Here is a 16,085-nt window from a genome sequence, read left to right as displayed (position 1 = left end):
GCCCCTCCCACGATGAGAGGGTTGTTGGTGATGACAATAGCTTCGGTTTCCCCCTCCTGGAAGGAAGTATCCCCGACGAAATCGCTTCGCCGGAGAGCAAAAGTGCTCCTGCCCAAGTTCCGCCTCGAGACGGCGGCGCTTTGTCCCAAAATTCCTGTCCTTATTTTCTCTAGGGCAAAAGACCCTATGTACTAGAAAATGGGCACCAGAGGTGGGCCAGGGCTCCCACTACCCACCAGGGCGCCATGGGGGACAGGCGCACCCTGGTGCCTAGTGGGCACCTGAGTGTCCCTCTCTGGTATTTCTTTATTCCAATATTTTTATATATTTTAAAATATTTTTTCGTAAAATTTCAACTCGTTTGAAGCTGAATAACAATGTGGTATTCATAAATGCGTGTCTTGGTGGATAGTGAGGGCATTATTTTTATTGTCCATGTCTATGAAGGTATCTGTGTTGGAGATGCTCTAAAATGTCAGAAGGCCTGACAAATTGAAAATCTAGGGGACACAAAGAAAAGGAAACAGTAAAAGAAGAGAAAAGAAAAGGAAACATGAAAGACAACCAGATTGGAACCCTCCAACTCAGACACAGTCACCACCCTGTCCCCTCGTCTTCCTCGGCCCTCGCTTCGTTCTCCGCGGGAGCCGGCGAGCCGCCGCCCCACTCACTCTCTCTCCCCCCGTCCACCGCACGCCTCCGCCACGCCATTCCCATATGCTCTTCTCCGGCGAGGTAAAGAAACCATCTTTCTCACATTTCCCACCCCTCTCCTTTCTTGCTGGTGCCACCGTCCTAGCGGTTACTCAGCTAGATCTGCACGCATTTGGCGTTTCTTGGCAGCAGATCTTGAGCGTGGATCCCCCTTTACCCGGATCCATAGTGGTCTGGATCCGGCTTTTCCGCGGCGCTGGTCGGATTTGGTGCGCTCCTCACTGTGGGAACGAAAGACCACATGTTTTGTTTGTGGGATCGTATAGCGTGTGCGTTTGAGTTTCTTGGTGTTAGTTTCTTCACGCATGCGTTTGATCGTTTTTTGGTGTTAGTTTCTTCACGCATGCGTGGATTCACAGTCAGCCGATGCACATTTGTTCCACCAAGTTCCGTGGATTTGTATCTTGCGAGGACCGTCAAGTTAAATATCTCTGAAGTAAGCACCATGATTAGCAATCTTACAATACATTGTGCATTCTCGTGGGGTGCAGGGCAACAGAGCATGATTCTGTGGCAAGGTTGAATGGCGGTGAGTTAGGGATATACGAGACTGTGCGGAGCAGGGGTTATTAATAAATTGTGCAAGAGGCGAGCCTTGGCCGAGATGGATGCCGTTGTTGATGTTGCCGATGCTATGGGCGCTGTGACTATAGAGAACGGGGCGAAGCTGGAGTTGCCTGACAGTGTAGAGGAGCGCGGCGAAGAGCATGATGCGCAGGCCAACAGAGACCATTCAGGGGAGAGTGAGGTGATCAACCCGCACGAAGAGGCAGGTGGAGAAGCCACCTCACAGCCAGAAGGGAGGAAGATCGGCCGTTCCAAGGTGATCTTGTGACAGTGATGTTTTGTGCCTGTCTGGTGACAATACTGTTCTGATTAGTGTTTTCTACATGATGTGCTTATAGGGAGCTGCAAGTCATGGTCCTAAGGTTGCAAAGACAAGGAGCCCAAAGAGTGGAGATGAAGGTCTAGCAAGGAGAAGCACCCCTAGTTCCTCTCTTCGTAAGGCACCCATTGCGCGAGTATCGCATGCAGACTCAGGCACTGGCTCTTGTACCAATGGTGATCCGAGTGTCGATAAGAAAGTGAGTTCTCCGTTCTGCTTGATTTTATTATTCCTATGTTACCCGGAATTGGTTCCATATCCAAGCCAGCTAGGTCTCAAATACTTTGTTTGGTAATGGTAATCAGAAATCTGGAAAGATCGAGTCTCGTCCGTCTGCCAAGGAGACATCATTGCTCGAGGACGCAAAGTATGCATATTTCTTTCCTGTTTCTGCGTTATTTCTTGTGTACTGTGGTCTTACTTCCTGTTTTGAGACAGAGTGAATTTTGCCCTATATTTCTTTGTATATCTAACTTTTAGTAATCAAGATAAGTTCCAACCAAAGTTATGGTGCCATTTAAAGATTAACCTTTTATTGCTAGTTAGTGATTTGTTAAAAATAGGGAATTGTACCATGTTTCCATTTCTTGGATTACCTCAATGTGGTAAACACATGTATGCTCACCCTCAGACGGTCAGACATCAGTTCAATTGAAATAATACTTATTTGATCTATTTCTCTACTATGTCACTGAAGCGACACCTTTTCATCTCGTCATTTATCGACCTGCCACAAACCTCAACGAGTGTGTCAGTATTGGAAGTTAACTTTAGTATTTCCAGCATTTGGATGTCATGTACTACCTCTGTTTCTAAATATAAGATGTTTTGGCAGTTTAAATTGAACTGCCAAAACGTCTTATATTTAGGAACAGAGGGTGTACTTCATAAAGCCCTGCTCAATATCGGTCAGTTGAAGTATTGTGCTTCCTTTTCTCATTGTCAAGTTCAACTTAGGGCCGAGTCTGTGGACCATATTTGCATAATTGCATCTAAGGTCTTTGGGAATTTCTCTTACATTTCATGCTCCATTCTTCCTTTTCCCCGTTAATACTATCTAGTTTTGTTGGATACTCACAGAGTCACCATATTTGCATAATTGCATCTAAGGTCTTTGGGAATTTCTCTTACATTTCATGCTCCATTCTTCCTTTTCCCCGTTAATACTATCTAGTTTTGTTGGATACTCACAGAGTCACTTATGCTGTTATATTCACCCCCACAGATCCAGGGAGGGAAGTAAAGCTCAAAAGCAATCAGACCAGCATTCTTCCATCAGAAGAGATGAAGAAGATTTAAATAGTGAAAGTTCAAAAGCTCGAAGGGCTGGCAGCACTCCTGCCTATGGATTCAGTTTCAAGTGTGATGAGAGAGCTGAAAAAAGAAGAGAGGTAATTTCTGGTCTAATACCCTATTTCCCTGATTTTATTTGGAGAAAAAAAAGCAGATTTGATTCAGCTATTTTGTTTACCCAATATATAGTTCTACTCAAAGCTTGAGGAGAAGATTCACGCAAGAGAGATGGAAATAAGCAATATGCAAGCTAAATCGAAGGTGACATTGTGTTATCTCTTGGAAATGTTAAATGTTATTCTTGCATCTCATATGTTACTTGCTGACATTTGTTGCCTTATTATTCACAGGAGACTGAAGAAGCTGAACTCAAAATGCTGAGAAAAAGCTTAAAGTTCAAGGCAACGCCGATGCCAAGCTTCTCCCCACCACCAAAGGTTGAACTGAAAAAGGTAATACTGCTTTGCTCCTCATTCCTTCTGAATCCCTGGCTTTTCAACAAGTTAATTCATGACAGTGTCATGTGACTTATCTATACCAATATAAAAGGATCCAAATAGGCAGATCCAAACCATCTCGACCGTCAAATCATGTTATCTAGCGGTTCAAATCGCTTCAATGTTGAGCACCAAACACGTTTAACGCTCTAATTACCCACTACTGCCATTGGTTATAAACACGTTTTGACTCAACGCTATCCCTTGAAATCTGCCATGTAATTAATATCCTACCATTCCCGTGAAAAAGTAATTGGTATCTTACCAAATACGAACGTGCAACAGATATATCTTACCTAATATAACGTGCAACTAATATCCTACTTAATATAAACGTGCGTTGCACGTACATTATTACTAGTGTAAGAAGGAGCCGAGTGTGGGGTTATCCCTTACTGGGCAAATAACCATGAACCCCCTCGCTCCCGCCCAAAAAAAAAAAACATTTGCATTTCATTGTATACAGGAAATAGAACTTCATCACTTAAAAACAGGACTTCAGGAAAACATTAAAATGCTATGTTCAGAAGATATACTGAAAATGGAACTTTTCATGCGCTCAAACACCAAGATTTAAAAGTATATTAAAAATGTTAATCATCAGAAAATTCTGTATGCCATGTGGATATTATAGCTGCATTTGGATGGGATGCTGTTGCAGAGCCTTTATACTCATAGAAAAATCTGTACTGCCAGTTAAGGTACATGCAAAACTGCAGGGCCTTGAGACAAGATCAATATTAGTACTCAGACCTGCCTGATCTAAAATTTAAAATTCACTGTACGGCAGAAAATAATCTTTTACCTTGCAGCATTCTAGTCTATTCAATAGCAACCTACCAATTGTAGAGTTGAAGCATAAAGATGGGATAAAATCACACTTCTCTATTTTGATAGTCATCATTTAAAGCAACTATGAACCAATTGTACGCTACCATGGTGCTGAATCATCTGAACCAGTCCAGAAACAAACAGCACATGCTCCACTTAACATCCTGCACTGTGAACATTAGCTAAAACGTGTTGCCGCATTCTAAACATTGGACAATATCACAGTACTTATTACCTTGTTGTGTTATTTCTTATTTGTTGTAGATTCCTCCCACTAGAGCTAAATCACCAAAGCTTGGCCGTTCCAAGAACAAATCTGGGCTGGAGGCTGAAGAAAGTACCACCCCAAGCCATCCTATCCGTGTGAGCCTTGATGAGAAGGCTACTCAAAATGGTGCGAAGAAAGTAACCCCATCAAACTCAGTGAAGAAGCCCCAGAGGAAGTCACTCCCGAAATTGCCATCAGAGGCAAGCGGCCCACTTGAGGCCACACAGCCAAAAAGCATGGAGGACCTAAACACAGATAATCATCAGGAGTCAGGGTCGCCAGCAAAGCAGCTTCAGGAAACCGAGTCGATCGCCAGCAACGCCCAGGAGCCGATCCGAGCTAAAGTTACCCCCGACGACCAAGAACTCGACGAACAGGCATCCGTGTAGCAACGGCCATGGTGACCAAATCCTTCGATTTTGTGATGGCAGGTGTGCATGCCTCTGGCTTTGTCGCGTATTGTGCCATATTTCGATAGTGTATCTAGTGGCCTGTGTTCTATAATATAAACCAACGCTTGTCTCGTCTTTGTTGAGTCTAGCATCTGTGTTGCTTCTGTTCATAATCGTAAGCGAGGCTCCAGTGTCGTGTGCAACCGCAAATAGTTTTGCCCTATTTTCTACTGCTGCTGCTATTGGTCCAGATGAACTTTGTCTCCCTGCTTTGATTTATAATTTTGTGATGTCCGTGCTGCATTGCAATGGGAGCAGCAAAAGGGACGGTGTAAACACTGATAAAAGTGTTGTTTTATAATTTGTGAATACGTGCTTGGGTCCTCTTCTCGTTTGAATGGACAAGAAAAAAGCGCTAACTTCATTCAGCTCAAGTGCAAGTTACTGCGTGGTTTACAAAGCCCTGCTTCCAGGGAATGTTCAGATCTGCGAAGAAAGTTACTGAGTGGAGGAGCTCTAATCTCCCAAGGGATGCACTCAGAGTGGAGGTCCTGGAAGCCACAGTGCCAGCGTGAGAAAAGTTGTCCTGTTGAAGCTGGAGCTTGGCTGAAAGATCTTCCTCCCTTCCGGCCGGGCTCCTCAAACACTTCCTCTACGTCTAGGCTGACCGACTCTCCTGTCTCATGTCCAGCCTAAATCTGAACAGATATGGGAGGCCCTGGCTCGTCTACCACGTTAGATTCGGCCCACAATGACCCACCGCGACTTTACATATATTTGTTCTCGTCTGCATCCCAAAACCTAGTCACTTAATTCCACTATACCCTGCCCCCAAGCTTCGTTTCGGCGATCTTCGTCCTTCTCCGGCATGACTGGCATTAGATCCAACTTTGAGACCTTGTTTTCTGTGGACTGGGACCTCGTCCCATGCGGGCTCGAGGAGGAGATGACCGTTCGCATGGCTCCCTGCCGCTCTCGGGAGGAGTTTGCCCGATCGCGATCACACTAGATACGGTGGGTATCCATTGTGGCCGTGCAAATGGCGCTTGGATCCGGCGGGAGGCGCGTGACCGCTGCCTCGTCGGACGCGGCGCAGTTCGTCTGGCACCCCAACGCTGGGGCGTACGTAACCCCTCCGATGGCACCTCTTCTTGGCGGCAGACTCCGAGTCAGAGGTAAATGGCGGCATGCATGGTCCTGACCCATCTTGTGTTATGGTGCGGGGTGCTTGCTGTGCTAGGCAGAGGGCGTGGGAGGCAATTGTAGCTCTCGCGGCCGAGGTCGCGGAGGTGGAGTCGCCCGCCGCCATGGAGCCGCTACGGATGACCAGCACCCCCTGGTGCCGCAGCGAAGTCATGGTGGTGTCAGGATCCGGTCATGGGTGGTTCTGAAGGAAATATGCCCTAGAGGCAATAATAAAGTTATTATTTATTTCCTTATATCATGCTAAATGTTTATTATTTATGCTAGAATTGTATTAACCGGAAACTTAGTACATGTGTGAATACATAGACAAACAGAGTGTCACTAGTTTGCCTCTACTTGACTAGCTCGTTGAATCAATGATGGTTATGTTTCCTAACCGTAGACATGAGTTGTTATTTGATTAACGGGATCACATCATTAGAGAATGATGTGATTGACTTGACCCATTCCGTTAGCTTAGCACTTGATCATTTAAGTTTACTGCTATTGCTTTCTTCATGACTTATACATGTTCCTATGACTATGAGATTATGCAACTCCCGATTACCGGAGGAACACTTTGTGTGCTACCAAATGTCACAACGTAACTGGGTGATTATAAAGGTGCTCTACAGGTGTCTCCGATGGTACTTGTTGAGTTGGCATAGATCGAGATTAGGATTTGTCACTCCGATTGTCGGAGAGGTATCTCTGGGCCCTCTCGGTAATGCACATCACTAAAGCCTTGCAAGCAATGCAACTAATGAGTTAGTTGCGGGATAGTGCATTACAGAACGAGTAAAGAGACTTGCCGGTAATGAGATTGAACTAGGTATTGAGATACCGACGATCGAATCTCGGGCAAGTAACATACCGATGACAAAGGGAACAACGTATGTTGTTATGCGGTTTGACCAATAAAGATCTTCGTAGAATATGTAGGAGCCAATATGAACATCCAGGTTCCGCTATTGGTTATTGACCGGAGACGTGTCTCGGTCATGTCTACATAGTTCACGAACCCGTAGGGTCCGCACGCTTAAAGTTCTGTGACGATCGGTATTATGAGTTTTTGTGTTTTGATGTACCGAAGGTAGTTCGGAGTCCCGGATGTGATCACGGACATGACAAGGAGTCTCGAAATGGTCGAGACATAAAGATTGATATATTGGAAGGTTATATTCGGACACCGGAAGGGTTCCGGAGGTTACCGGATAAATACCGGAGTACCGGGGGTTACCGGAACCCCCCGGGGCTTAATGGCCCCTACATGGGCCTTAGTGGAAATAGAGGGCAGCAAGGGGAGTGTGGGGCGCGCCCCTAAGGCCCAAACCGAATTGGTTGAGAGCAAGGGGGCCCGGCCCCCTCTTTCCTTCTCCTCCTCCCCCTTTCCTTCCCCCTCTCCTACTCCTACTAGGAAAGGAGGAGTCCTACTCCCGGTGGGAGTAGGATTCCCCCCTTGGCACGCCCTGCTTGGCCGGCCGCCTCTCCCCCCTTGCTCCTTTATATACGGGGGCAGGGGGCACCTCTAGACACACAAGTTGATCATTGATCTCTCCCAGCCATGTGCGGTGCCCCCCTCCACCATAATCCACCTCGGTCATATCGTAGCGGTGCTTAGACGAAGCCCTGCGACGGTAGCTTCATCAACATCGTCACCATGCCATCATGCTGAAGAAACTCTCCCTCGAGCTCTACTGGATCGTGAGTTCGCGGGACGTCACCGAGCTGAACATGTGCTGAACGCGGAGGTGCCGTATGTTCGCTACTGAGGATCGGTCGATCATGAAGACGTACGACTACATTAACCGCGTTGTCATAACGCTTCCGCTTAACGGTCTACGAGGGTACGTGGACGACTCTCTCCCCTCTCGTTGCTATGCATCACCATGATCTTGCGTGTGTGTAAGATTTTTTTTGAAATTACTACATTCCCCAAGAGTGGTATTCGAGCCAGGTTTATGCGTAGATGTTATATGCACGAGTAGAACACAAGTGAGTTGTGGGCGATACGAGTCATACTGCTTACCAGCATGTCATACTTTGGTTCGGCGGTATTGTTGGATGAAGCGGCCCAGGCCGACATTATGCGTACGCTTCAGCGAGACTGGTTCTATCGATGTGCTTCACACACAGGTGGCTGGCGGGTGTCAGTTTCTCCAACTTTAGTTGAACCGAGTGTGGCTACGCCCGGTCCTTGAGAAGGTTAAAACAACACTAACTTGACGAACTATCATTGTGGTTTTGATGCGTAGGTAAGAATGGTTCTTGCTCAGCTCGTAGCAGCCACGTAAAACTTGCAACAACAAAGTAGAGGACGTCTAACTTGTTTTTGCAGGGCATGTTATGATGTGATATGGTCAAGACATGATGCTATATTTTTGTATGAGATGATCATGTTTTGTAACGGAGTTATCGGCAACTGGCAGGAGCCATATGGTTGTTGCTTTATTGTATGCAATGCAATCGCCATGTAATTGCTTTACTTGATCACTAAGCGGTAGCAATAGTCGTAGAAGCAATAGTTGGCGAGACGACACCGATGCTACGGTGGAGATAAAGGTGTTGCGCCGGTGACGATGGTGATCATGACGGTGCTTTGGAGATGGAGATCAAAGGCAAAAGATGATGATGGCCATATCATATCACTTATATTGATTGCATGTGATGTTTATCCATTATGCATCTTATTCTGCTTTGATTGACGGTAGCATTATAAGATGACCCCTCACTAAATTTCAAGGTATAAGTGTTCTCCCTGAGTATGCACCATTGTGAAAATTCGTCGTGCCGAGACACCACGTGATGATCGGGTGTGATAAGATCTATGTTCAAATACAACGGGTGTAAGCCAGTTTTGCACGCGCAGAATACTCGGGTTAAACTTGATGAGCCTAGCATATGCAGATATGGCCTCGGAATACTGAGACTGAAAGGTCGAGCGTGAATCATATAGTAGATATGATCAACATAGTGATGTTCACCATTGAAAACTACTCCATCTCACGTGATGATCGGACATGATTTAGTTGATTTGGATCACGTGATCGTTTAGATAACTAGAGGGATGTCTATCTAAGTGGGAGTTCTTAAGTAATATGATTATATGAACTTAAATTTATCATGAAGTTAGTCCTGATAGTATTAGCATATCTATGTTATAGATCAATAGCTCGCACATAGCTTCCCCATTTATTTTTGATATGTTCCTAGAGAAAAATAAACTGAAAGATGTTAGTAGCAATGATGCGGATTGGATCCGCGATCTGAGGATTATCCTCATTGTTGCACAGAAGAATTATGTCCTTGATGCACCGCTAGGTGACGGACCTATTGCAGGAGCATATGCAGACGTTATGAACGTTTGGCAAAGCTCGGTATGATGACTACTTGATAGTTTAGTGCACCATGCTTTACGGCTTAGAACCGGGACTTCAAAAATGTTTTGAATGCCACAGAGCATATAAGATGTTCCAAGAGTTGAAATTAGTATTTCATACTCATGCCCGTGTTGGGAGGTAGGAGACCTCTGACAGTACTTTGCCTACAAAGATGGAGGAGAATAGCTCAACCAATGAGCATGTGCTCAGATTGTCTGGGTACTGCAATTGTTTGAATCAAGTGGGAGTTAATCTTCCAGATAAGATAGTAATTGACAAAGTTCTCTAGTCACTATCACCAAATTACTAGAACTTAGTGATGAACTATAATATGCAAGGGATAACAGAATTGATTCCCAAGCTCTTCATGATGCAGAAATCGACGAAGGTTGAAATCAAGAAAAGCATCAAGTGTTGATGGTTGACAAGACCACTAGTTTCAAGAAAAGGGCAAAGGGAAGAAGGGGAACTTCAAGAAGAACGACAAAGCAAGTTGCTGCTCAAGTGAAGAAGCCCAAGTCTAGACCTAAGCCTGAGACTAAGTGCTTCTACTGCAAAGGGACTGGTCACTGCAAGCAGAAATGCCCCAAGTATTTGGCGGATAAGAAAGATGGCAAAGTGAATAAAGGTATATCTGATATACATGTTATTGATGTGTACTTTACTAGTGTTTATAGCAACCCCTCAGTATTTGATACTAGTTTAGATGCTAAGATTAGTAACTCGAAACGGGAGTTGCAGAATGAACAGAGACTAGTTAAGGGTGAAGTGACGATGTGTGTTGGAAGTGGTTCCAAGATTGATATGATCATCATCGCACACTCCCTATACTTTCGGGATTAGTGTTGAACCTAAATAAATGTTATTTGGTGTTTGCGTTAAACATGAATATGATTTGATCATGTTTATTGCAATACGGTTATTCATTTAAAGTCAGATAATAATTGTTGTTCTGTCTGCATGAATAAAACCTTCAATGGTCATACACCCAAGGTGAATGGTTTATTGAATCTCGATCGTAGTGATACACATATTCATTATATTGAAGCCAAAAGATGCAAAGTTAATAATGATAGTGCAACTTATTTGTGGCACTGCCGTTTAGGTCATATTGGTGTAAAGCGCATGAAGAAAATCCATGCTGATGGGCTTTTGGAATCACTTGATTATGAATTCGTTGATGCTTGCGAACCATGCCTCATGGGCAAGATGACTAAGACTCCATTCTCCAGAACAATGGAGCAAGCAACAGACTTGTTGGAAATAATACATACTGATGTATGAAGTCCGATGAGTGTTGAGGCTCGCGACAGGTATCGTTATTTTCTGACCTTCACAAATGATTTGAGTAAGATACGGGTATATCTTCTTGATGAAATATAAATCTGAAACATTTAAAAAGTTCAAATAATTTTAGAGTGAAGTGGAAAATCATCGTAACAAGAAAATAAAGTTTCTACGATCTGATCATGGAGGAGAATATTTGAGTTACGAGTTTGGTCTTCATTTGAAACAATGCCGAATAGTTTCGCAACTCACGCCACCTGGAACACCACAACGTAATGGTGTGTCCGGACATCGTAACCGTACTATATTAGATATGGTGCAATCTATGATGTCTCTTACCGATTTACCACTATCATTTTGGGCTTATGCATTAGAGACAACTGCATTCACGTTAAATAGGGCACCATCTAAATCTGTTGAGACGACGCCATATGAACTGTGGTTTGGCAAGAAACCAAAGTTGTCGTTTCTTAAAGTTTGGGGTTGCGATGCTTATGTGAAAAAGTTTCATCCTGATAAGCTCAAACCCAGATCGGAGAAATGTGTCTTCATAGGATAACCAAAGGAGACAGTTGGGTACACCTTCTATCACATATCCGAAGGCAAGACATTCGTTACTAAGAATGGATCCTTTCTAGAGAAGGAGTTTCTCTCGAAAGAAGTGGGTGGGAAGAAAGTAGAACTTGATGAGGTAACTGTACCTGCTCCCTTATTGGAAAGTTGTTCATCACAGAAATCTGTTCCTGTGACTCCTACACTAATTAGTGAGGAAACTAATGATGATGATCATGTAACTTCAGATCAAGTTACTACCGAACCTCGTAGGTAAACCAGAGTGAGATCCACACCAGAATGGTACGGTAATCCTGTTCTGGATGTCATGTTACTTGACCATGACGAACCTACGAACTATGAGGAAGTGATGATGAGCCCAGATTCCGCGAAATGGTTTGAGACCATGAAATCTGAGATGGGATCCATGTATGAGAGCAAAGTATGGACTTTGATTGACTTTCCCGATGATCGGTGAATCATTAAGAGTAAATGGATCTTCAAGAGGAAGACGGACGCTGATAGTAGTGTTACTATCTAAAAAGCTCGAATTGTCGCAAAATGTTTTCGACAAGTTCAAGGTGTTGACTACGATGAGATTTTCTCACTCGTATCGATGCTTAAAAGTTTGTCCGAATCATGTTAGCAATTGCTGGATTTTATGAAATCTGGCAAATGGATGTCAAAACTGTATTCCTTCATGGATTTCTTAAAGAAGAGTTGCATATGATGCAACCAAAAGGTTTTGTCGATCCTAAAATGTGCTAACAAAATGAGCAAGCTCCAATGATCCATCTATGGACTGGCGCAAGCATCTCAGAGTTGGAATATACACTTTGATGAGTTGATTAAAGCATATGGTTTTATACAGACTTGCGGTGAAGCTTGTATTTACAAGAAAGTGAGTGGGAGCACTACAACATTTCTGATTAGTATATGTGAATGACATATTGTTGATCAGAAATAATGTAGAATTTTTTGGAAAGCATAAAGGAGTATTTGAAAAGAGTTTTTCAAAGAAAGACCTCGATGAAGCTGCTTACACATTGAGCATCAAGATCTATAGAGATAGATCAAGATGCTTGATAAGTTTTTTCAATGAGTACATACCCTGACAAGATTTTGAAGTAGTTCAAAATGGAATAGTCAAAGAAGGAGTTCTTGCCTGTGTTGCAAGGTGTGAAGTTGAGTAAAGACTCAAAACCCGACCATGGCAGAAAATAGAAAGAGAATGAAAATTCATTCCCTATGCCTCAGTCATAGGTTCTATAAAGTATGCTATGCTATTTACCGGTCCTATTGTACATCTTAGCATGATTCTGGCAAGAGAGTACAATAGTGATCTAGGAGTAGATCACTGGACAACGGTCAAAATTATCCTTAGAGGACTAAGGAAATATTTCTCGGTTATGGAGGTGATAAAAAGAGTTCACCGTAAAGAGTTATGTCGATGCAAGCTTTTTACATCGATCTAGATGTCTCTAAGTCTCAATCTGGATACATATTGAAAGTGTGAGCAATTAGCTAGAATAGCTATGTGGAGAGCATTGTAGACATAGAAATTTGTGAAATACATACGGATCTGAATGTTGCAGACCCGTAGACTAAACTTCTCTCACAAGCAAAACATGATCACTCTTTGAGTGTTAATCACATAGCGATGTGAACTAGATTATTGACTCTAGTAAACCCTTTGGGTATTAGTCACATGGAGATGTGAACTAATCACATAAAGATGTGAACTAGATTATTGACTCTAGTGCAAGTGGGAGACTGAAGGAAATATGCCCTAGAGGCAATAATAAAGTTATTATTTATTTCCTTATATCATGATAAATGTTTATTATTCATGCTAGAATTGTATTGACCGGAAACTTAGTACATGTGTGAATACATAGACAAACAGAGTGTCACTAGTTTTGCCTCTACTTGACTAGCTCGTTGAATCAATGATGGTTATGTTTCCTAACCATAGACATGAGTTGTCATTTTATTAACGGGATCACATCATTAGAGAATGATGTGATTGGCTTGACCCATTCCGTTAGCTTAGCACCTGATCATTTAAGTTTACTGCTATTGCTTTCTTCATGACTTATACATGTTCTTATGACTATGAGATTATGCAACTCCCGATTACCGGAGGAACACTTTGTGTGCTACCAAATGTCACAACGTAACTGGGTGATTATAAAGGTGCTCTACAGGTGTCTCTGATGGTACTTGTTGAGTTGGCATAGATCGAGATTATGATTTGTCACTCCGATTGTCGGAGAGGTATCTCTGGGCTCTCTAGGTAATGCACATCACTAAAGCCTTGCAAGCTATGCAACTAATGAGTTAGTTGTGGGATAGTGCATTATGGAACGAGTAAAGAGACTTGCCAGTAACGATATTGAACTAGGTATTGAGATACCGACGATCGAATCTCGGGCAAGTAACATACCGATGACAAAGGGAACAACGTATGTTGTTATGCGGTTTGACCGATAAAGATCTTCGTAGAATATGTAGGAGACAATATGAACATCCAGGTTCCGCTATTGGTTATTGACCGGAGATGTGTCTCGGTCATGTCTACATAGTTCTCGAACCCGTAAGGTCCGCACGCTTAAAGTTCTGTGACGATCGATATTATGAGTTTTTGTGTTTTGATGTACCAAAGGTAGTTCGGAGTCCCGGATGTGATCACGGACATGACGAGGAGTCTCGAAATGGCTGAGACATAAAGATTGATATATTGGAAGGTTATATTCGGACACCGGAAGGGTTCCGGGGGTTACCAGATAAATACCGGAGTACCGGGGTTACCGGAACCCCCCCGGGGGCTTAATGGGCCTACATGGGCCTTAGTGGAAATAGAGGGAAGCAAGGGGAGTGTGGGGCACGCCCCCCAAGTCCCAAACCGAATTGGTGTTGGAAATATGCCCTAGAGGCAATAATAAAATGATTATTATATTTCCTTGTTCATGATAATTGTCTATTATTCATGCTATAATTGTATTATCCGGAAATCGTAATACATGTGTGAATACATAGACCACAATGTGTCCCTAGTGAGTCTCTAGTTGACTAGCTCGTTGATCAACAGATAGTCATGGTTTCCTGGCTATGGACATGGGGATGTCATTGATAACGGGATCACATCATTAGGAGAATGATGTGATGGACAAGACCCAAACCTAAGCATAGCACAAAGATCGTGTAGTTCGTTTGCTGTAGCTTTTCTGGATGTCAAGTATCATTTCCTTAGACCATGAGATTGTGCAACTCCCGGATGCCGTAGGAGTGCCTTGGGTGCGCCAAACGTCACAACGTAACTAGGTGACAATAAAGGTACATTACATGTATCTCCAGAAGTGTCTGCTGGGTTGGCACGAATCGAGACTGGGATTTGTCACTCCGTATGATGGAGAGGTATCTCTGGGCCCACTCGGTAATGCATCATCATAATGAGCTCAATGTGATCAAGTGGTTGATCACGGGATCATGCATTACAGTACGAGTAAAGTGACTTGCCAGTAACGAGACTGAACGAGGTATTGGGATACTGACGATCGAGTCTCGGGCAAGTAACGTACCGATTGACAAAGGGAATTGAGTACGGGATTGATTAGGTCCTCGACATCGTGGTTCATCCGATGATATCATCGAGGAGCATGTGGGAGCCAACATGGGTATCCAGATCCCGCTGTTGGTTATTGACCAGAGAGTCGTCTCGGTCATGTCTGCTTGTCTCCCGAACCCGTAGGGTCTACACACTTAAGGTTCGGTGATGCTAGGGTTGTATAGATATGAGTATGAAGTGATCCAAAAGTTGTTCGGAGTCCCGGATGAGATCCTGGACGTCATGAGAAGTTCCGGAATGGTCCGGAGGTGAAGAATTATATATAGGAAGTGTTATTTCGGCCATTGGGAAAGTTTCGGGGTCACCGGTATTGTACCGGGACCACCGGATGGGTCCCGGGGGTCCACCGGGTGGGGCCACCAATCCCGGAGGGCCCCAAGGCTGAAGTGGGGAGGGGAACCAGCCCTTAGTGGGCTGGTGCGCCCCCCCTTGGGCCCCCCATGCGCCTAGGGTTGGGAACCCTAGGGGAGGGGGCGCCTCCACTTGCCTTGGGGGGTACTCCACCCCCTTGGCCGCCACCCCCCCTAGGAGATCCCATCTCCTAGGGCCGGCGCACCCCCCTAGGGGGCCTATATAAAGGGGGGGAGGGAGGGAAGCCACACCTCAAGCCTTGGCGCCTCCCTCTCCCCTGCTACACCTCTCCCTCTCGCAGAAGCTCGGCGAAGCCCTGCTGCGGTGACTGCTGCATCCACCACCACGCCGTCGTGCTGCTGGATCTTCATCAACCTCTCCTTCCCCCTTGCTGGATCAAGAAGGAGGAGACGTCACGCTGACCGTACGTGTGTTGAACGCGGAGGTTCCGTCCGTTCGGCGCTAGGATCTCCGGTGATTTGGATCACGATGAGTACGACTCCCTCATCCCCGTTCTTTGAACACTTCCGCTCGCGATCTACAAAGGTATGTAGATGCATCCGATCACTCGTTGCTAGATGAACTCATAGATGGATCTTGGTGAAAATGTAGGAATTTTTTTTTGTTTTCTGCAACATTCCCCAACAATTGGTTTAGGGCAAGGGGGGCTGACCCCCTCTTTCCTTCTCCTCCTCTCCCTTTCCTTCCCCCTCTCCTACTCCTACTGGGAGTAGGACTCCCCCCTTGGCGCGCCCTCCTTGGCCGGCCGCCTCTCCCCCCTTGCTCCTTTATATACGGGGGCAGGGGGCACCTCTAGACGC

At 44.6% G+C, this 16,085-nt stretch overlaps 1 protein-coding gene across 1 annotated transcript; it reads left to right on the top strand.

The window, feature by feature from the left end:
• The first annotated feature begins 574 nt into the window (after positions 1-574).
• On the top strand, positions 575-5,217 carry LOC119316630 (protein WVD2-like 5). The gene is made up of 8 exons (XM_037590993.1): positions 575-735; positions 1,206-1,537; positions 1,620-1,799; positions 1,906-1,967; positions 2,826-2,991; positions 3,083-3,154; positions 3,244-3,345; positions 4,486-5,217. Exons 2-8 carry the CDS (start codon positions 1,319-1,321, stop codon positions 4,876-4,878), a joined length of 1,194 nt encoding a protein of 397 aa, XP_037446890.1. The 5' UTR covers positions 575-735; positions 1,206-1,318; the 3' UTR covers positions 4,879-5,217.
• The last annotated feature ends 10,868 nt before the right edge of the window (positions 5,218-16,085 follow it).

Source organism: Triticum dicoccoides, chromosome 6A, assembly GCF_002162155.2.
Source record: "Triticum dicoccoides isolate Atlit2015 ecotype Zavitan chromosome 6A, WEW_v2.0, whole genome shotgun sequence".
NCBI classification, from domain to species: domain Eukaryota; kingdom Viridiplantae; phylum Streptophyta; class Magnoliopsida; order Poales; family Poaceae; genus Triticum; species Triticum dicoccoides.
The sequence above is the reverse complement of the archived record's forward strand: the minus strand, read 5'-3'. Positions and strand labels throughout refer to the sequence as shown.

What these genes read in the sequence shown, in the direction of transcription:
- LOC119316630 (XM_037590993.1), top strand. Translation starts at nt 1,319, where the DNA reads ATGGATGCCGTTGTTGATGTTGCCGATGCTATGGGCGCTGTGACTATA. An exon ending in ATCCGAGTGTCGATAAGAAA is followed by an intron (nt 1,800 to 1,905) that starts GTGAGTTCTCCG and finishes AATGGTAATCAG; the next exon opens with AAATCTGGAAAGATCGAGTC. An exon ending in ATATGCAAGCTAAATCGAAG is followed by an intron (nt 3,155 to 3,243) that starts GTGACATTGTGT and finishes TATTATTCACAG; the next exon opens with GAGACTGAAGAAGCTGAACT.